This window comes from Cherax quadricarinatus, chromosome 55, assembly GCF_038502225.1.
Source record: "Cherax quadricarinatus isolate ZL_2023a chromosome 55, ASM3850222v1, whole genome shotgun sequence".
NCBI lineage: Eukaryota > Metazoa > Arthropoda > Malacostraca > Decapoda > Parastacidae > Cherax > Cherax quadricarinatus.
In genome coordinates, this window is record NC_091346.1 from 22,126,298 (window position 1) to 22,148,724 (window position 22,427).

Below are 22,427 nucleotides of genomic sequence, written 5' to 3' on the forward strand. Positions count from 1 at the left end.
ATTGGCAGAGAGCATGCATAGTTCCTTTGTATAAAGGCAAAGGGGACAAAAGAGAGTGCAAAAATTATAGGGGGATAAGTCTGTTGAGTATACCTGGTAAAGTGTATGGTAGAGTTATTATTGAAAGAATTAAGAGTAAGACGGAGAATAGGATAGATGAACAAGGAGACTTTAGGAAAGGTAGGGGGTGTGTGGACCAGGTGTTTACAGTGAAACATATAAGTGAACAGTATTTAGATAAGGCTAAAGAGGTCTTTGTGGCATTTATGGATTTGGAAAAGGCGTATGACAGGGTGGATAGGGGGGCAATGTGGCAGATGTTGCAGGTGTATGGTATAGGAGGTAGGTTACTGAAAGCAGCGAAGAGTTTTTACGAGGATAGTGAGGCTCAAGTTAGAGTATGTAGGAAAGAGGGAAATTATTTCCCAGTAAAAGTAGGCCTTAGACAAGGATGTGTGATGTCACCGTGGTTGTTTAATATATTTATAGATGGGGTTGTAAGAGAAGTAAATGCGAGGGTCTTGGCAAGAGGCGTGGAGTTAAAAGATAAAGAATCACACATAAAGTGGGAATTGTCACAGTTGCTTTTTGCTGATGACACTGTGCTCTTGGGAGATTCTGAAGAGAAGTTGCAGAGATTGGTGGATGAATTTGGAAGGGTATGCAAAAGAAGAAAATTAAAAGTGAATACAGGAAAGAGTAAGGTTATGAGGATAACAAAAAGATTAGGTGATGAAAGATTGGATATCAGATTGGAGGGAGAGAGTATGGAGGAGGTGAATGTATTCAGATATTTGGGAGTGGACGTGTCAGCGGATGGGTCTATGAAAGATGAGGTGAATCATAGAATTGATGAGGGGAAAAGGGTGAGTGGTGCACTTAGGAGTCTGTGGAGACAAAGAACTTTGTCCTTGCAGGCAAAGAGGGGAATGTATGAGAGTATAGTTTTACCAACACTCTTATATGGGTGTGAAGCATGGGTGATGAATGTTGCAGCGAGGAGAAGGCTGGAGGCAGTGGAGATGTCATGTCTGAGGGCATTGTGTGGTGTGAATATAATGCAGAGAATTCGTAGTTTGGAAGTTAGGAGGAGGTGCGAGATTGCCAAAACTGTTGTCCAGAGGGCTGAGGAAGGGTTGTTGAGGTGGTTCGGACATGTAGAGAGAATGGAGCGAAACAGAATGACTTCAAGAGTGTATCAGCCAGTAGTGGAAGGAAGGCGGGGTAGGGGTCGGCCTAGGAAAGGTTGGAGGGAGGGGGTAAAGGAGGTTTTGTGTGCGAGGGGCTTGGACTTCCAGCAGGCATGCGTGAGCGTGTTTGATAGGAGTGAACGGAGACAAATGGTTTTTAATACTTGACGTGCTGTTGGAGTGTGAGCAAAGTAACATTTATGAAGGGGTTCAGGGAAACCGGCAGGCCGGACTTGAGTCCTGGAGATGGGAAGTACAGTGCCTGCACCCTGAAGGAGGGGTGTTAATGTTGCAGTTTAAAAACTGTAGTGTAAAGCACCCTTCTGGCAAGACAGTGATGGAGTGAATGATGGTGAAAGTTTTTCTTTTTCGGGCCACCCTGTCTTGGTGGGAATCAGCCAGTGTGATGATAAATAAATAAATACCTCATGTTTCCCTAGAAATGTAGTATATGTTGGATGCATTTGGATACTAGTTTAATTGAAACTAACACTTAATTTTTAATATGTATATCAGTAAATACTCGTTAAAAATGTTTCCAGTGCAGAAACACCGTAACACATTAGACCATTAGTTTCCATTTTTTAAAGTCTGATGAGACATCTTCTTTTGAAAGCACATTTTTCCTCCTCAAATGCTGATTGCACTAGTTGACAGGTCTTTGCACTTAATATCACAGTATCATCCATCACAGCTGAAACAAGGAATCTAATGTTAATGTACAAATAATTGCAGTTCATTAGATCAAAGGTGTATAATATAGACAACTTGAATAAGACAGGTTTCACCTGCACATCTAAGAAAAATAAGCATTGCTGTATGACCCTTGTGAGTTTAGAGCTTGGTTATGACTATAATAAACATGAGAAAAAGAACTGGTATACTTGAATCAGTAATGAGAGAGTAGTGGAGTGATGTAGTAGTGGTCACACAAATTTACATATGCTCACTGCATATGTAAATTTAAGGTGTTTTGTCTGTTAGCCTTGGTCTATATAAGAGTCTGAATAAATCAGTACATGTTAGGTTAGGCAACGGTCGGTAGTCTTCTTGCAGTGCTCCTCTGACTTATGTGAACACTTTAAAATTACATATCTACCAAAGGAGCCCCTCCAACACTGATGTGATTACTACTGCTACATCACTTCATTTTCACATCACTGGTTCAGCTTTATAAGCACCCATCTCATGCGTCTATCAGACTGCTAAACTCTGCTGTGCAGGTGACAAGTCTCAAATATACCCAGATGTTGCACACACAAGTATTCAATAACAATTGCAGAAGTAAATGAACAGTTCTTGGGAAGGCAGTGTCTCTTAACTTTGAATGTATTTCAAAACATGGCTCCTCCTTACTTATTGTGCTAGTGCATTCCTGAAAATTGTTCGGAAGTCAGAACCTTTTTTTTCTAATGACATTCATGTTATAGTTAGAAATGTGTTCTCAAATTCATTCACTTAGGACACCTTTATTGAAAATGTTTTGATCCATGAACAGGTTTGAAAGGAGACACTCCTTCCTGTTTCCTCTCATACTGGAAGTGTTCAAGGTCTGTAGACAAACTTTTTCAATGAAGGTGTCCCAAGTGAATGCATTAGTGTCCATTTTCCTCAGTAGCAGCCATGAAAAATCACATCTTTATCTAGTGTTTTTAGAAAATCTGGTGCAGCCTTTCCCTTGGTGCCAGATAATGATTTATTGCATACACCACTAATGTTGTGTTCTTACTTTCAGGAAACTCATCTAAGGAAGTTTAAAGGTGAACGACTTGGTGCACAGCTACGGGAGCTTCACAAAGCTGGCTTTTAAAAGGAACTGTAAAATAAGAATATGTGAGAAACAGTGTAACCTTAGACTAATGTTTTGTTAATAAATTTCTGGCTATGTATGATCTCAATCTGTTATTACAATAATAATAGTGGATAATGAAGAGAACACGTACTTTGTTTAATGTCCACCACAAAATGTATTATAAATATTTTCCATATTGTACGAGTTTAAGACAATGCCATTGGTTAGCTGATGATCCTTACAGGTTTAGCTCTATCCCATGAATATAATAAGCAATTAAAATTGATCATAACAGATGATCTTTAATAGATTATTCATGGGAAAGCACTAAACCTATAGGAGTCGAAGCTAATTAGGTTTGATCCAGATAGAGTAGATCCAATTACTTGGACCAAGAGCTCTTCACCAGCATCAAGGCCTCCCCAATCTTGGGAGCTTTTAACAGACGAGCATGGAATGTCAAATATGCTCAGTAGTTGTGTGCTAGATATATTACTGTGTGGTTTACATGTATCCTACAAGACATATTCATAGGTAAGGGTGATCAAATTATATTGACACGGTTATGCTATAGAGATCATAGAAGATTGCTAGAGTACATCGGTGATTGTAGAGTTATTTTTACAAGTACGTATTTGGGGTTTCGAATAAGGGGTATATGTACAGTGGACCCCCGAGTTTTGTGATTAATCCGTTTCAGAGAGCCCACCGAAGGTCGAAATTTACGAAACTCAAAACCATTTTCCCCATAAGAATAACGGAAATAAAATTAATCCGTTCCAGACACCCAAAAATATTAAAATAAAATATTTTTTTTCAAATTAAAGATTTACATAATGAAAACAAGTACATGCATTTAAAATAAATAATATTACACTTACCTTTACTGAAGACTTCTGGGTGGATGGAAGATGGGAGGAGGTGATAGGAGGAAGGTGGACACTATTCATTCATTCATTAGAGATTCGCCAATACTTCATATGGTGACCCAGCTGTGGCCCCCGGTTGGGGGTGTCGTTGGTGGACACTATTGTTTGGAAGGAGAATCTCCTTCCATTAGGACTTTACGTAGCAAGTCCTTATCTGGGGTTTCTTCTTTTAATGCCACTGGGAACAACTTGAGTCTGGACCCCTGGCACACAAAGTACCTATCCAGAAAGGTCTTTTTCTGGCGTTTCTAAGATTTCCCTGAAGTGGGACACAACACTGTCATTGTACATGTTGCAGATACAGCTTGTTTCAGCTTGGTCAGGGTGATACTTTGCAACTCATTCCACATATGTCCTTAATCACTGAAGAAGGCACCTCATCCACTCCCTCTTCCTCCGAAGCAACTTCCTCGGCTGTGGTCTGATGCTGTTCCAGTTGAAGCTCTTGCAGTTCGTCAGTGGTTAGCTCTTCCCTGTGGTCCTCCACCAACTCTACCACATCCCCGTCACTCACTTTATTTACCAAAGGGCTTGCACTAGCTTTCCTTGGGTCCATGATGACTTATTTAGCAGTTGCAAACACAAAAAACAATGGATTATTATGAAATGTATGAACCCGCAGGGTGATGGTCACGTGTTGGTAAACAATGGCACACTGAGCGTGAATGGCGTGGGAGACTGGCTTTGTGTGCGCGGTGACGGGCGGACGGGTACCGGACGGTCGCCGAAGCACGAGTTTTTTCACAAAACTCGAGGCCAAATTTTTCCCCAAAAACTCGCTGAAGGTCGAATTTCGCGAAAGTCGAGGCTGCCGAAACTCGGGGGTCCACTGAATCTGTTTTGAGAAAGAGATTAGAATAATCTTATACTAGTAGGGTTCTTTGATACTCATAGTATGGTTTTCAATAAAGTTTAGATTATTGTAATGTAGGGTTAGGGGTATTTTTAGAATTTTTGTTATGTGCATATCAACCTTTTAGGACAAATATATTTCATTATTTTGTAGCATCTTTGTGGATAAAAAGGCTTCAAGGAAGAATATTTGGATTTCTTTCTGGAGCCATTTGAATATTCCACTTTCCCTACCACCCCATCTTTTCAAGTTTTCTTTTACCAATAAGTATATTTTATTACATAATACGGTACACAAGATTAATATATTTAAACTGAATCTGTGAGAAGTAAAATATATTTTTGTCCCACAAAGTTTATACCCATATTACAATTTAAATTTTATTGAAAACTATACTCTACAGATCAGAAAGTGCTATTAGTATAGTATATGATCCTTTTTTCAAAAGATACACATCTCAAAAAAAATTGATAAACAGTGTTATTCTTTACCCAACAAAACTTACACTCCACTAATTTAAAACCCCAGATTCTCATAAAAAAATTAGTCACCAATATATTCTAGCTACCTTCTCTGTTCTCCATAGCACAATACAGTCAATATAATTTTATCATCCTTATGAATATTACTGTAATTATAAAATGTAAACAAACTGGGGAACAAAAATATGGCAGCCTAGTAAATATATATCAGATGCTCTCAATACTAATATAACTATAGAAATGTTTTATGTTGTATTAATTTTGGTATAATACACATATACACCAAGCTGAATTACTGTGATTTCACCATTTTTTTTTTTCACTTTCCACGGTCCAAATTTTCTTCTAAACCACACTACACATTGCTCTCAAACATGACATCTATAATACCTCTAGCCTCCTCCCTACAATGTTCAAAGCCCATGTATTACACCCATATAAAAGTGCTTGTAACACAGGTACATTCCCGTTTCTTCCTCCGTAGATGAACTTATACTATACCATTATAATAATTGTCTGACACAGCAACAGCATGGAACCTCAGTACAGAGATCTACCACTCATATGTTCATCCAACCTAATAACTTTTTTTTTTTTTACTAACACATTGGCCGTTTCCCACCAAGGCAAGGTGACCTGAAAAAGAACACTTCCATCATTCACTCCATCACTGCCTTGCCAGAGACATGCCTATGCTATAGTTAAAAAAACAGCATACCAAACCCCTCCTTCAGAGCACAGGCACCATACTTCCCACCTCCAAGTCTCAAGTTTGGCTAACTGGTTTCCCTGAATCCCTTCATAAATTTTACTTTGCTCACACTCCAACAGCACGTCAAGTCATAAAAACCATTTATCTTCACTCGCTCCTAACACAGGTCCAGTTTGTCACGATCTACTAACACCAGTTTGCCCCACCCACCTATACCATGGAAATGGCACTGTATGACCCTTATGGGTTTAGCACCTGGTTATAATTATAATATACCATAGAAAAAGACACAAATGCAATATAATGCAATTCTTCACTGATTACATTTTGCCCACACAGTGGGCAAAACATCACAAACAGATCTGTTTGTGTCTTGATAAGGTACACTGTGGGTGAAATGTAGCCAAAAAAGGATCGCATTATACTGCATTTGTGTATTTTTCCATTGTGTTGGTATTTTATACCATTTATCTCCACCTATATTATCTCCAACTGCTACACCTTACCTCTTTCTCCAGTATACAAGCCTCTGTGCTCATTGCTTTGTTTGAGGCAGTTACAGGACTGAACACCTATCAAGGCTAAACAACTGAATATCTTATCTTTCCAGCTGCATTGTCTCCAGTTTAAAAGACTCCACCCACTGTATTCAACTGATGCAGCTTGCTGTGAAGGCAAAACATTTCAACAATAAAAGTACCCAAGTGTTTCCCATGTCTTATTCATTAGCTTTTTGGCATTATACAGCATACCCTTAATTTTTTTTCAACAAACTGGCCGTATCCCACTGAGTAATTTATACAGGAGAAAAGGTTACTAGCCCCTTGATCCTGGCATTTAAGTTTCCTCTTACAACACGCATGGCTTACGGAGGAAGAATTCTTTTCTACTTCCCCCATACATGTAAGAGAAAATGAAGAACAAAAACCAGTAAGAAAATAGAAGAAAACCCAAATGGGTGTGTAAATATATATGTTTGTATATGCATGTGTAGTGTGACCTAAGTGTAAGCAGAAGTAGCAACATACCTGTTATCCCATGTATCATACCATTAATACAGCCTCTCCTCACTTAACAATGGAGTTTCGTTCCAAATACCACATTAGTAAACAAATTCATCGCTAAACGAGGAGCATACTATAATGGTAGTGGGTTTATTTCAACCATCTTTGATATTGCTTTAATGTCACCCTTGCACCATTTATGTATAACATTTTTAGTATACGTATTTTTAAATGTTTATACGGTAGTATACTGTACTATATATATTGTAATAAACAGAAAATAGGAAATCAGCTCTAATATACATTATTTAGGTATGCATACTGGTCAGAGAGCCCGTTGTAAGTCCGAGTCGTTGGTAAACGAGTACGTCACTAAGTGAGGAGAGGCTGTATATATTTACCTACAGTGGATAAAAATTAGTTTGTAATGAAGCTCTGAAAGGTATGTATATAATAAGACAGCTGTTACTGGAAGATGGCCAGCATGGTTAAAAAATGAACAATGAAAAAGAATAAGCCAATTGTCTAAAAATATGACTTTGCAAAGATTAATATCCTTCAGAAATTTCGATGTTTTTTTGGTAACCCTTAATGAAAACGAAAGAAAAGAAGAACAGGAGGAGAATGAGGTAATCAGTCCCTCAGCCTTGAGTCGATGTGGTCAGTCCATCAATCTTGAATAGAATACGGCATATGAACAGAGAAGCAGCTTATAAACCGTAGACAGGTGAGGGGCAGCAGTCGTAGGTGGTGTCACATTTGTCCAATGTGGAAGTAGGTCGTGCTCAAGGGTTAAGCAAGTGAAGAATTGCACATGTGTCTAATTCAACAACATGTCGGTTCTCTGAACCATTCATCTACAATCCTGTCAGACACTGCAACTTCTTGGGATATTAATACTTGGTAATTCTTCACTTGCCTAACCCTTGGGCACGACCTACTTCCACATTGGACAAATGTGACACCACCTACGACTGCTGCCCCTCACCTGTCAACGGTTTATAAGCTGCTGCTCCGCTCATATGCCGTATTCTATTCAAGATTGATGGACTGACCACATCGACTCAAGGCTGAGGGACTGATTACCTCATTCTCCTCCTGTTCTTCAAGTTTCTCCTTTGTATGGCTTTTACATGGCTTTTAAATAGTATGTATTATAATTACTCCACAGGTACTCTTATTAATGCTGCTGAAGAATATGCACTAAACAAAGTAAATGAAGACTATTTTAGCATGATACGAAGCTCTGTTTTCCCCTCTGATTTCATCACTGTATAAAGCCTGCAGTGCTGTATGACCCTAGTGGGCTTAGCGCTTAGTTATGATTGTAAAAATAATGTATGAAGAGCTAAAAGGTACAATACCATGACTGGAACAATACACAAATAACCCACATATAGGAGAAAGAAACTTACGACATTTTGGTCCGACTTGAACCATCAACTACCTACACTCTGAAGTCCTGCAAGAGCAATACAATTTGTATTTCAAAATTAAAGTATATACGTACATAGTATACAATAAACTGAAGACCTATAGATTGGACAGCAAGTGAAGCAAAACTTAAGCTGGTCCTAAAATGTACATACCGTATTGTGTTATACCTGGAGAGGGTTTCAGTGGTCCATGGTCTGATCAATCAGGCTGTTAATGCAAGCTGTAGTTATATTTTTATATTATAAGAATCAAGTACTGTACCTGGTATGAACAGGAATTTATAAAAAAAACATAAAAATGACAAAATAATTCATGAATTAAAAAAAATAAGAATTATAATTGTCTAGTTACAAAAGGATGAATGGTACTAGTATAAGAAATTACAGCACAAGGCAATACAAGTTCTCTGAAGATTATTTCTACACATATGGTTATAAGGAGTTAAGAACAAGGATAATATGTAAAATTCTTGGTAAAACAGCTATGCCTCAAGAAGGAATTGCAGTATACAAGCCTCTCTTCTCCATCATTTGCTTCAGCTAATTCATTGAACACCTCATCTTTGCAGTTCCACTGTCTCTATTTATATATGTCGTGCCATAGAGGTAAAACTTGCAATTTTGGTTTAAATAGCAACGCTCTTCTTGCTGAATAAAGCAAGCGAAAATTTGTGTATGCAATAATTTCGCAAAGATCATTCTGAACGTAATGAAAAAAATGATTTCACTGTGTTTGTTTGTTTGTTTATTATTAAATTCTTGTAAACTTATCTAAAATATATTCAGTTGGATTAGGCTAAATTAAATTGCACTTGTTATAATAAAGTTAGTTAAGTTTTCTAAGGTTCTTTTGGTACAAAATTATTAATTTTTACATTAACATAAATGAAAAAAAATATATATATATACCTTTAAACATACAAGAGAAAAAAAAAAAAATTTTTTTAGAAAGGACTTAATTTTAAATGAGTTCTCGCTAACTGACCAATTTTACCTATTCGGCATGATATATTGGAAACTAACTGCCTTTACTACACAGCATCACAAGCCAGCACTATCCTAAACAATGATAAAAGTCTATCAGTACTTAACTACAACATCAGGTCCTTAAGCAAACACTATGATGACCTCCAGGCACTCCTTGAATCACTAAAGACACCCTTCTCCTGCATTATTCTTATCGAGACCTGGCTAAAACAGGACACAATAGATATCTACCCTCTACCAGGATACACAGCAATCCACAACTGCAGACCATACCAAGTTCGGGGTGGTATTGCAATCTATTACTCTAAAAAATTATCTTGTATCAGCACCAATTGCTTTAGTGATGAATATGGAGAATACATTTTTGCTAATTTTACTGTAAAAAACCTTAAGACGCCTATAACAATCGGTGCCATTTACCGGATACCCCACACTAACATCCCAAACTTCAGTGAGAAATTAAAGGCACTAATAACAAACAGACAAATGAATAAGCACCACCTTCTCTTAGCTGGAGACTTCAACCCCTCATGGAAGGTTCCTTGATTTAGAGAATTGGAACTGTGCTCCAGTTCCCCGAATTAAGCCTGAATGCCTTCCACATCCCCCCCCCCCCCGGGCGCTGTATAATCCTACAGGTTTAGCGCTTCCCCTTTGATTATAATATAATAATAATAATGGAGACTTCAACATCAACCTTGGCCTACTAGATGATCAGCCTGTAACTGATTTCATCAACAATATGAACAACACACTTCTCATACCAACAATAACTAAACCAACCAGGCTCACTGAGACAAGTGCAACCATAATAGACCACATATGGACCAATATACTAGCCCCCCTTAAATCAGGGATAATCACAGATAGCACTACAGACCACTACCCTACCTTCCTCTTGACAAACATTAGTAAACCACCACTTGAATACAATAAAGTCTCATTTAGACTCCATGATGAGGCCTCAATAAGGAAGTTCACAGCTGACCTAGAGACTGTTGACTGGCCTACAGAATTCTCCAAGGCCAATGGTATTGACGACTGGACAGACATTTTTCTTAACAAACTACTTAGACTATACAACAAACATTGTCCTATAAAAACGAAACAGATCACAAACAAACGGCTTGGTTGCCCATGGCTAACCAGCACCATTCTGAAATCCATTGATAAGAAACACCAGTGTGAAAAGCAATATAGACAGGGCTTAATACACAAAGATATTCTTAAACACTCTTCATCAGTCCTCACCAAAGTAATAAAGAAAGCCAAACAACTATACTACTCCAGTAGATTCACTGACACAAGAAGAGATAAAAAAGACCTGGAAAACACTCTCTCACATTCTAGGGACCCACAAACTGAAAAAAACAAGAATATTGTCCTAACTAAACCTAATGAAACACCACTGCAACCCACCGACACATTATTATTATTATTATTATTATAATCAAGGGGGAAGCGCTAAACCCGGCGGATTATACAGCGCCTGGGGGGGGATTTGGAAGGCATTCAGGCTTAATTCGGGTAACTGGAGCACAGATCCAATTCCCTAAATCAAGAGCCCCTCACCAACATCAAGGAACCTTCCTTGAGGGGACCCACCGACACAGCTAACAAGATAAACGACTTCTTCTCAACCATTTATTTATTTATGTATTTATTTATTTCCAATTTGAGCACACATACAGAGATACAAAAAAATACAGATAAGAGCAGCATGCCAAAGCCACTTATACTATGCATAGCATTATGGGCTGGCTTAAAATTAACTTAAGATTAACTAAGCAATGATGAAATCAGTGATAAAACATTAATGTAAACAGATTACTATAAAGCACAAGTGAGTATTACAAAGACAGGTCATATGGTTGCATGCATTGTTGTACATTCAGTCATATGGAGTATTCTGTTAGGTAGTGTATTTAAAAAATAATAAAGTTAGATTGGGTTTTAGGTTTAACATTTATGTGATATAATTGTGAGAAACATTTAAGATATACAATTTATAAGGTTCAGTTATTCAGTATTTATTTGGTTTTGGGTGAGTAAGTGATATTTGAGAAGAGACTTGAATTTATAAACAGGTAGTGTTTCTTTTATATTTACAGGTAATGAATTCCAGATTTTAGGGCCTTTTATGTGCATTGAGTTTTTGCATAGTGTGAGATGGACACGAGGAACATCAAAGAGTGATCTGTGCCTTGTGTTATGGTCATGTGTTCTGTTGAGGTTGGCAAGGAGATGTTTGAGGGGAGGGTTAATATCAGAGTTAAGTGTTCTATGTATGTAATAGGTGCAGTAATAAGTATGGATGTTTTGTATGGTGAGTAGGTTTAGTGTATTGAATATTGGTGGAGTGTGCTGCCTGTAGTGAGAATTTGTTATCATTCTAACTGCAGCCTTTTGTTGGGTAATTAGTGGTCTGAGATGGTTAATTGTTGTTGAGCCCCATGCACAAATTCCATAGGTGAGATAGGGGTAAATAAGAGAGTGATATAGGGCCAGGAGGGCTGACTGTGGAGCATAGTACCGTATCTTCGATAGTATGCCTACAGTCTTGGAAATTTTCCTAGAAATTTGTTGTATATGTGTATGAAATTTGAGTCTATTATCAAGGTGGATTCCTAAGAATTTTCCCTCTGTTAGCTTTGTGATAGGTGATCCATTTATCATTATGTTAAGAGGGACATCTGTAGCTCTGTTACCAAACTGAATGAAGTAGGTTTTGTCAATGTTTAGTGTAAGTTTGTTAGTCCTCATCCAGGTAGATATTTTCTGTAATTCGGTATTTACAGTATTGGCTAGCGTGACTGGGCTCGGGTGGGAGAAGACGTATGTAGTGTCATCTGCAAATAGTGTGGGTTTGAGTAATTGCGAAGCATTTGGTAGGTCATTTATGTATAGGAGAAAGAGAAGAGGGCCAAGGACACTTCCCTGTGGGACACCAACTGTAATTGGTTGTGCAGAAGAGTTTGTCCCATTTGCGTACACATATTGGCTTCTGTTGCTGAGGTATGACTTGAGGTAGTTGAGGGAGTGCCCTCTTATACCATAGTGTGACAATTTTACGTGGAGCAAGTCATGGTCAACTGTATCAAAAGCTTTACGTAGGTCAATGAAGATCCCCAGTGGGACTTCTTTTTTCTCTATTGCAGTGTATATATGTTCTAGCATGTGTATAATAGCATCATTAGTATTTTTATTAGGCCTGAATCCAAATTGGCAGGGGTTGAGTATGTTTTGGGAGATAAGGTAGGAGTAGATTCGTTTATGAATTAATTTTTCGAAGATTTTTGAGAGAGGGTGTAAGTTGGATATTGGCCTATAGTTATTCAACTCTGTTTGGTCTCCTCCTTTGTGGATCGGGGTGACCCTTGCTATTTTGAGTACTGTAGGGAAGGTGGAGGATTCAATGGATTTGTTAAAGAGTGTTGCAATGATTGGTGATAGCACTTGTGACACTTTTTTGTATATAAAGGGTGGTAAGGTATTTAAATCTCCTGCCTTGTTTTTTAGTGCGTTGATAATAAGGGAGACTTCGTATGGGTTAGTCGGAGCTAGGAACAGTGTGTTTGGGTAGTTGCCGGTGAGGTAGTCATTTGGTGGGGTATCTGAGCTTGGGATTTTATTGGCAAGGTTTTGTCCTATAGTGGAGAAGAAATCATTGAGTCTGTTTGCTGTTTCTGTTGGTGGGAGTTGGGGTTCATCTGATTTTGCTAATTTTATTTCGCTATTTCGTGATATCTTTTTTGTTCCCAGAATTTCTGATAGAGTTTTCCAGGTCTTTTTTATATCACCTCGTAAGTTGGATAATCTGTTCTCATAATACAATTTTTTTGCCCTTCTTATCAGGCTGGTTAGGATTGACGAGTAACGTTTTGTTTGGTCTCTGGTTATGTGACCCATTCTGTACTGTTTTTCATATTGGTGTTTTGTATTTATGGATTTGAGAATGCTGGGTGTTAGCCAGGGACTGTTCAGTCTCTTAGCTGTCATCTGTTTAGTTTTTTTAGGGCAGTGCTTGTTATAGAGGTATTGGGTCTTTTTTATAAAATTATTAATACATTCGTCAATATCTGTATAGATTTCTAGCTCAGTGTGCCAGTCAATGTTTGCTACTGCTGTTGTGAAGTTATTAATGGCTGCCTCATTGTGAAGTCTGAAGATGACTTTAGTAGTGTCTTGGGGTAGTTTACCAAGAGCTGTTATGAGGAAAGTAGGGTAGTGGTCTGTGGTATTATCTGTAATTATGCCTGATTTTAAAGGGGATATGGTGTTGGTCCAGATGTGGTCAAGTAGGGAAACACTAGTCTCTGTAACTCTTGTAGGTTTTGTTACTGTTGGTAGCAACATACAGTTACTCATTGTGTTTGTGAATTCAGTAACGTGTGGGTCCTGGTCTTGCAGGAGATTTATATTGAAGTCACCTGAGAGTAGTAAGTGATCTTTTTTCATGCGTGCATCAGTTATCATACTTCCTAGGTTTTGACTAAATTGGCTAATGTTTGACTGTGGAACTCTGTAGATGTTTATCAATGTGAGAGGTTTTTGTAGGTATTTGGATTTGAATTTGGCTATTATATATTCCCCATGTTCATCCCTTGTGCAAGTATTAGTGATACATTCTAGTTGGTCTGAGTAGTATATGGCTGTGCCACCCCCTTGTTGGTCTGGCCTACAGTTGTGTATGGCTGTGTAACCAGGAATGGCATAGACATCTGTACTATCAGGCTTTAGCCAGGTTTCAGTTAGTGTAATGATGGAGAATACACTAGACCTCATCTTCACTAACAATGATGATCTGATAAGAAATATCACCATATCAAAAACAATATACTCAGATCACAACATAATTGAGGTTCAGTCATGTATGCGCGGAGCCCCAGACCGACATAAGGAGATTAGTCACGAGGGAGCATTCACCAAATTCAACTTCAATAACAAAAACATAAAGTGGGACCAAGTAAACCAAGTCCTAACCGATATAAGCTGGGAAGATATACTAAGCAACACAGACCCCAACTTATGCCTAGAACAGATTAACTCGGTAGCACTCGATGTATGCACAAGGCTTATTCCTCTAAGAAAAAGGAGGAGTAGATGTAAAACAGAAAGAGACAGGCGCTCCCTTTACAGGCGACGGAAAAGAAAAACAGAGCGGCTAAAAGAGGTCAATATATCTGAAATGCGTAGGGAGACACTGGTCAGAGAAATAGCAAGCATCAAACTTAAGCTAAAAGAATCCTTTAGGAGTCAGGAATCGCGGGAAGAACTAAAAGCCATAAATGAAATCGAAAGAAACCCAAAGTATTTCTTCTCCTATGCCAAATCAAAATCGAGAACAACGTCCAGTATTGGGCCCCTACTTAAACAAGATGGGTCCTACACAGATGACAACAAGGAAATGAGTGAGCTACTCAAGTCCCAATATGACTCAGTTTTTAGCAAGCCTCTAACCAGACTGAGAGTCGAAGATCAAAATGAATTTTTTATGAGAGAGCCACAAAATTTGATTAACACAAGCCTATCCGATGTTATCCTGACGCCAAATGACTTCGAACAGGCGATAAATGACATGCCCATGCACTCTGCCCCAGGGCCAGACTCATGGAACTCTGTGTTCATCAAGAACTGCAAGAAGCCCCTATCACGAGCCTTTTCCATCCTATGGAGAGGGAGCATGGACACGGGGGTCGTCCCTCAGTTACTAAAAACAACAGACATAGCCCCACTCCACAAAGGGGGCAGTAAAGCAACAGCAAAGAACTACAGACCAATAGCACTAACATCCCATATCATAAAAATCTTTGAAAGGGTCCTAAGAAGCAAGATCACCACGCATCTAGAAACCCATCAGTTACACAACCCAGGGCAACATGGGTTTAGAACAGGTCGCTCCTGTCTGTCTCAACTATTGGACCACTACGACAAGGTCCTAAATGCACTAGAAGACAAAAAGAATGCAGATGTAATATATACAGACTTTGCAAAAGCCTTCGACAAGTGTGACCATGGCGTAATAGCGCACAAAATGCGTGCTAAAGGAATAACAGGAAAAGTCGGTCGATGGATCTATAATTTCCTCACTAACAGAACACAGAGAGTAGTCGTCAACAGAGTAAAGTCCGAGGCAGCTACGGTGAAAAGCTCTGTTCCACAAGGCACTGTACTCGCTCCCATATTGTTCCTCATCCTTATATCCGACATAGACAAGGATGTCAGCCACAGCACCGTGTCTTCCTTTGCAGATGACACCCGAATCTGCATGACAGTGTCTTCCATTGCAGACACTGCAAAGCTCCAGGCAGACATCAACCAAATCTTTCAGTGGGCTGCAGAAAACAATATGAAGTTCAACGATGAGAAATTTCAATTACTCAGATATAGTAAACATGAGGAAATTAAATCTTCATCAGAGTACAAAACAAATTCTGGCCACAAAATAGAGGGAAACACCAACGTCAAAGACCTGGGAGTGATCATGTCGGAGGATCTCACCTTCAAGGACCATAACATTGTATCAATCGCATCTGCTAGAAAAATGACAGGATGGATAATGAGAACCTTCAAAACTAGGGAGGCCAAGCCCATGATGACACTCTTCAGGTCACTTGTTCTATCTAGGCTGGAATATTGCTGCACACTAACAGCACCTTTCAAGGCAGGTGAAATTGCCGACCTAGAAAATGTACAGAGAACTTTCACGGCGCGCATAACGGAGATAAAACACCTCAATTATTGGGAGCGCTTGAGGTTCCTAAACCTGTATTCCCTGGAACGCAGGAGGGAGAGATACATGATTATATACACCTGGAAAATCCTAGAGGGACTAGTACCGAACTTGCACACGAAAATCACCCACTACGAAAGCAAAAGACTTGGCAGACGATGCACCATCCCCCCAATGAAAAGCAGGGGTGTCACTAGCACGTTAAGAGACCATACAATAAGTGTCAGGGGCCCGAGACTGTTCAACTGCCTCCCAGCACACATAAGGGGGATTACCAACAGACCCCTGGCAGTCTTCAAGCTGGCACTGGACAAGCACCTAAAGTCAGTTCCGGATCAGCGGGGCTGTGGCTCGTATGTTGGTTTGCGTGCAGCCAGCAGCAACAGCCTGGTTGATCAGGCGCTGATCCACCAGGAGGCCTGGTCACAGACCGGGCCGCGGGGGCGTTGACCCCCGAAACTCTCTCCAGGTAAACATATTGGCATGTAAGGAATTTAGTAATGCTATGAGGTCATCGTAATGCTTGCTTAAAGATCTGATATTGTAGTTAAAGATAGTTATGTTGTTGTTGGCACTGAGAAGTGCCTTTGATTGTTCTGCAGTGTAGTAATTACAGTAACTGTTTGATTCATTTAAGTCATTAAATAAGAGGTTGGTATCAGGATCAATGCTTGTAATCATAAGATTTGTAGTGAATCTATAGTTAGAATTAAGTATAAAACAAAGTAAATAGTCTTAAGCTAAAAAATAGCACCTGAATTATTTAACAAATGTAAAATAATGAGCTAAGGTAGTTTTAAAAGGGACTAATACAAATAAAGTGATGATCAAATAATGGAGCTTGGGAATATGATAGTAGGTAGTACTATAAAGGTAATTCTTTAAAGTTAGAATTATAGTATAAAATTATAATATAAAAGGGACTAATATAAGTTGTGGTGAACAATAAAGTGGTAATCAAATAAATGAGCTTTGGAATATAATAACAAAATTGTGAACTTATTCTACTTTAGCACCTGAGAATAGCACCTTGATTATTTTAACAATTGTGAATATATAAACTAGGGTAGTTATATAAAGCTAAAATAAAGGAGAAAATATATAAGGGACTAAAATTAAGTAATGGTAAACAAAGTTAAATGGACAGATGGTCACTATGAAATAATATTGGTTTAGGAGTAAGATTTGATTTGTAATATTAAATAAATTGAGCAGTTTATTGCACAATACCAAACCAAACCAAACCAAACCAAGCTCTCTGGAGTTTACCTGGAGAGAGTTTCGGGGGTCAACGCCCCCGCGGCCCGGTCTGTGACCAGGCCTCCTGGTGGATCAGCGCCTGATCAACCAGGCTGTTGCTGCTGGCTGCACGCAAACCAACGTACGAGCCACAGCCCGGCTGATCAGGAACTGACTTTAGGTGCTTGTCCAGTGCCAGCTTGAAGACTGCCAGGGGTCTGTTGGTAATCCCCCTTATGTGTGCTGGGAGGCAGTTGAACAGTCTCGGGCCCCTGACACTTATTGTATGGTCTCTTAACGTGCTAGTGACACCCCTGCTTTTCATTGGGGGGATGGTGCATCGTCTGCCAAGTCTTTTGCTTTCGTAGTGAGTGATTTTCGTGTGCAAGTTCGGTACTAGTCCCTCTAGGATTTTCCAGGTGTATATAATCATGTATCTCTCCCTCCTGCGTTCCAGGGAATGCAGGTTTAGAAACCTCAAGCGCTCCCAGTAATTGAGGTGTTTTATCTCCGTTATGCGCGCCGTGAAAGTTCTCTGTACATTTTCTAGGTCGTCAATTTCACCTGCCTTGAAAGGTGCTGTTAGAGTGCAGCAATATTCCAGCCTAGATAGAACAAGTGACCTGAAGAGTGTCATCATGGGCTTGGCCTCCCTAGTTTTGAAGGTTCTCATTATCCATCCTGTCATTTTTCTAGCAGATGTGATTGATACAATGTTATGGTCCTTGAAGGTGAGAACCTCCAACATAATCACTCCCAGGTCTTTGACGTTGGTGTTTCGCTCTATTTTGTGGCCAGAATTTGTTTTGTACTCTGATGAAGATTTAATTTCCTCATGTTTACCATATCTGAGTAATTGAAATTTCTCATCGTTGAACTTCATATTGTTTTCTGCAGCCCACTGAAAGATTTGGTTGATGTCCGCCTGGAGCCTTGCAGTGTCTGCAATGGAAGACACTGTCATGCAGATTCGGGTGTCATCTGCAAAGGAAGACACGGTGCTGTGGCTGACATCCTTGTCTATGTCGGATATGAGGATGAGGAACAAGATGGGAGCTAGTACTGTGCCTTGTGGAACAGAGCTTTTCACCGTAGCTGCCTCGGACTTTACTCTGTTGACGACTACTCTCTGTGTTCTGTTAGTGAGGAAATTATAGATCCATCGACCGACTTTTCCTGTTATTCCTTTAGCGCGCATTTTGTGCGCTATTACGCCATGGTCACACTTGTCGAAGGCTTTTGCAAAGTCTGTATATATTACATCTGCATTCTTTTTGTCTTCTAGTGCATTTAGGACCTTGTCGTAGTGATCCAGTAGTTGAGACAGACAGGAGCGACCTGTTCTAAACCCATGTTGCCCTGGGTTGTGTAACTGATGGGTTTCTAGATGGGTGGTGATCTTGCTTCTTAGGACCCTTTCAAAGATTTTTATGATATGGGATGTTAGTGCTATTGGTCTGTAGTTCTTTGCTGTTGCTTTACTGCCCCCTTTGTGGAGTGGGGCTATGTCTGTTGTTTTTAGTAACTGAGGGACGACCCCCGTGTCCATGCTCCCTCTCCATAGGATGGAAAAGGCTCGTGATAGGGGCTTCTTGCAGTTCTTGATGAACACAGAGTTCCATGAGTCTGGCCCTGGGGCAGAGTGCATGGGCATGTCATTTATCGCCTGTTCGAAGTCATTTGGCGTCAGGATAACATCGGATAGGCTTGTGTTAATCAAATTTTGTGGCTCTCTCATAAAAAATTCAGTTTGATCTTCGACTCTCAGTCTGGTTAGCGGCTTGCTAAAAACTGAGTCATATTGGGACTTGAGTAGCTCACTCATTTCCTTGCTGTCATCTGTGTAGGACCCATCTTGTTTAAGTAGGGGCCCAATACTGGGCGTTGTTCTCGATTTTGATTTGGCATAGAAGAAATACTTTGGGTTTCTTTCGATTTCATTTATAGCTTTTAGTTCTTCCCGCGATTCCTGACTCCTAAAGGATTCTTTTAGCTTAAGTTCGATGCTTGCTATTTCTCTGACCAGTTGGTACTAGCTAGCAAAAGATAGTTTTGGTACCTGGAGTTTACCTGGAGAGAGTTTCGGGGGTCAATGCCCCCGCGGCCCGGTCTGTGACCAGGCCTCCTGGTGGATCAGCGCCTGATCAACCAGGCTGTTGCTGCTGGCTGCACGCAAACCAACGTACGAGCCACAGCCCGGCTGATCAGGAACTGACTTTAGGTGCTTGTCCAGTGCCAGCTTGAAGACTGCCAGGGGTCTGTTGGTAATCCCCCTTATGTGTGCTGGGAGGCAGTTGAACAGTCTCGGGCCCCTGACACTTATTGTATGGTCTCTTAACGTGCTAGTGACACCCCTGCTTTTCATTGGGGGGATGGTGCATCGTCTGCCAAGTCTTTTGCTTTCGTAGTGAGTGATTTTCGTGTGCAAGTTCGGTACTAGTCCCTCTAGGATTTTCCAGGTGTATATAATCATGTATCTCTCCCTCCTGCGTTCCAGGGAATACAGGTTTAGAAACCTCAAGCGCTCCCAGTAATTGAGGTGTTTTATCTCCATTATGCGCGCCGTGAAAGTTCTCTGTACATTTTCTAGGTCGGCAATTTCACCTGCCTTGAAAGGTGCTGTTAGAGTGCAGCAATATTCCAGCCTAGATAGAACAAGTGACCTGAAGAGTGTCATCATGGGCTTGGCCTCCCTAGTTTTGAAGGTTCTCATTATCCATCCTGTCATTTTTCTAGCAGATGCGATTGATACAATGTTATGGTCCTTGAAGGTGAGATCCTCCGACATAATCACTCCCAGGTCTTTGACGTTGGTGTTTCGCTCTATTTTGTGGCCAGAATTTGTTTTGTACTCTGATGAAGATTTAATTTCCTCATGTTTACCATATCTGAGTAATTGAAATTTCTCATCGTTGAACTTCATATTGTTTTCTGCAGCCCACTGAAAGATTTGGTTGATGTCCGCCTGGAGCCTTGCAGTGTCTGCAATGGAAGACACTGTCATGCAGATTCGGGTGTCATCTGCAAAGGAAGACACGGTGCTGTGGCTGACATCCTTGTCTATGTCGGATATGAGGATGAGGAACAAGATGGGAGCGAGTACTGTGCCTTGTGGAACAGAGCTTTTCACCGTAGCTGCCTCGGACTTTACTCTGTTGACGACTACTCTCTGTGTTCTGTTAGTGAGGAAAAAAGTAATTTGAATATACACTAATTGCATACACAATGAAAAGTGACTAAAAAACAAGTAGTGATAAACAAAATTAAATGGACAGGTAAGAATAATGAATATTATTAATTTGGAGTAAGATTTGACTTGCAATTTAAAATTATGAGCAATTAATAGCAGTAAGAAAGAAGTATAGAGTATTGGAGGTAGTTGGCATTAGCTAGTGATGAAAAATAATAAAAATAATAATGCACAATATAATAGTAAGGTACACTATATGCACCACACGTATATATGTATTAAGGGCACTTATCTAATCTGTTACAGAAATGTCAGCTTTTCTAAGGAAGGTAGAGAAATCATGTTCGTTTGAGATGGTATATTGTTGTCCTGTTGATGTTTTCCTTACTAGTATTTTCCCATCTCGCGTGAAACACTGATGTATTTTGTTTTCCTGTTTAAGTTTTCTCAGCCTGAACAGAAGGTTTTGACGTTTTTTTGTTACACTCATTTATGTACACTCCATTTTTCATTGTAATTGCTGATTTAATTAGGTCCTTTCTTTTATCGTATGAATGAAGTCGGATCATTATACTGTGTTTACTTCCTGGTTTTCCTAGCAAACGTGTTTTTTTTTATTTTTATTTATTTCCAATTTGAGCACACATACAGAGGTACAAAAAAATACAGATAAGAGCAGCATGCCAAAGCCACTTATACTATGCATAGCATTACGGGCTGGCTTAAAATTAACTTAAGATTAACTAAGCAATGATGAAATCAGTGATAAAACATTAATGTAAACAGATTACTATAAAGCACAAGTGAGTATTACAAAGACAGGTCATATGGTTGCATTCAGTTAGGTAGTGATTCTGATGACTTGTACGTGGTTCTGTATTATCCTGATAGCAGTTTCTTTGCACTGTGCTTGTGTTTTGTCACTAGGAATGTGTGGACTGTTTATTATAACTGCATCAGACAACTTATCTTGTTCAGTTTTGTCGTCTTGGAAATCAAGGTATTCATTTAGTCGAGTGTGCATGTTCTGATTCCGGCCTTGATTGCTTCTTCAACCTTCATATTTATTGTTGTTATTTGCTCAGTGTGACTGGCTATAGCTGCTTTTAGAGTATTTTCTGTGTCAACACTTCCCGATGTAATCTTCTCTTCAAGGTTTTGGATCTTGTTCTCGAGGTTGGTTATCTTGGATTCTCGTCGCTCGAGTGTTGCTTTGATATCTTTGATTTCATTTTCTAGAGCAACGATGTAGTCCTTGATATTGTCAGGAATAATCATACCTGAGTTATCATGGGTGAATCCTTTGAAGGGAGTGGAGTTGGAGGGGGAGTCAGCCTGTTTGTTGTTGTTCCCTGGGTGGCGGCGGTGAGGGGGGTTGATGATACACCGGCGTCCTGCTGGGTAGACAAGTTGAGTTCAAGGGTCCTTGCTATTATTCTGTTATTACTGGTGTTGTTTCTTCTGCGATATCCTTTCATAGTATCACTGAAGTAGATACTGTGTAGCAATGGAGAAGGCTTGTTTTCTCGGAGCTTGGGTTAAGTGGTTGTTTGGCAGCGGAGGCAGTGTTTGGGTTAGCAGGGCTGTCTTCCTTAGATCTTCTAATTTTGTCAAGATTTGGGTTACATTCTTAGTATTCTTGGGTCATGTTGTGGTCTACGTGGGTTCATGTAGTTGAACTTTCACTTACCTAACAGAATACTCCATTCTACTGAATTTACAACAATGCATGCAACCATATGACCTGTCTTTGTAATACTCACTTGTGCTTTATAGTAATCTGTTTACATTAATGTTTTTCACTGATTTCATCATTGCTTAGTTAATCTTAAGTTAATTTTAAGCCAGCCCGTAATGCTATGCATAGTATAAGTGGCTTT

At 39.6% G+C, this 22,427-nt stretch overlaps 1 protein-coding gene and 1 long non-coding RNA gene across 4 annotated transcripts in view; one reads left to right on the plus strand and one right to left on the minus strand.

Moving 5' to 3' along the window:
* The window catches only part of LOC128698954 (vacuolar protein sorting-associated protein 37A), an 87,071-nt gene extending 80,289 nt beyond the window's left edge, over positions 1-6,782 (plus strand). For 2 of the 3 annotated variants that reach the window (XM_070096926.1, XM_070096929.1), the window contains exon 6: positions 2,926-3,128. In XM_070096926.1, the coding sequence (XP_069953027.1) occupies positions 2,926-3,000 (75 nt within the window). In that variant the 3' untranslated portion in view covers positions 3,001-3,128. Of the gene's footprint in view, positions 1-2,925; positions 3,129-6,568 lie in introns of those variants that run through there. The other variant, XM_070096927.1, reaches the window with a different exon arrangement.
* LOC128698984 (uncharacterized) lies at positions 1,684-22,221 on the minus strand. Its single transcript, XR_011393538.1, has 2 exons — positions 21,828-22,221; positions 1,684-1,884 (listed from the first exon to the last, which is right to left on the minus strand). It is a non-coding gene; the product is annotated as an uncharacterized lncRNA (long non-coding RNA).
* Between the last annotated feature and the right edge of the window lie 206 nt (positions 22,222-22,427).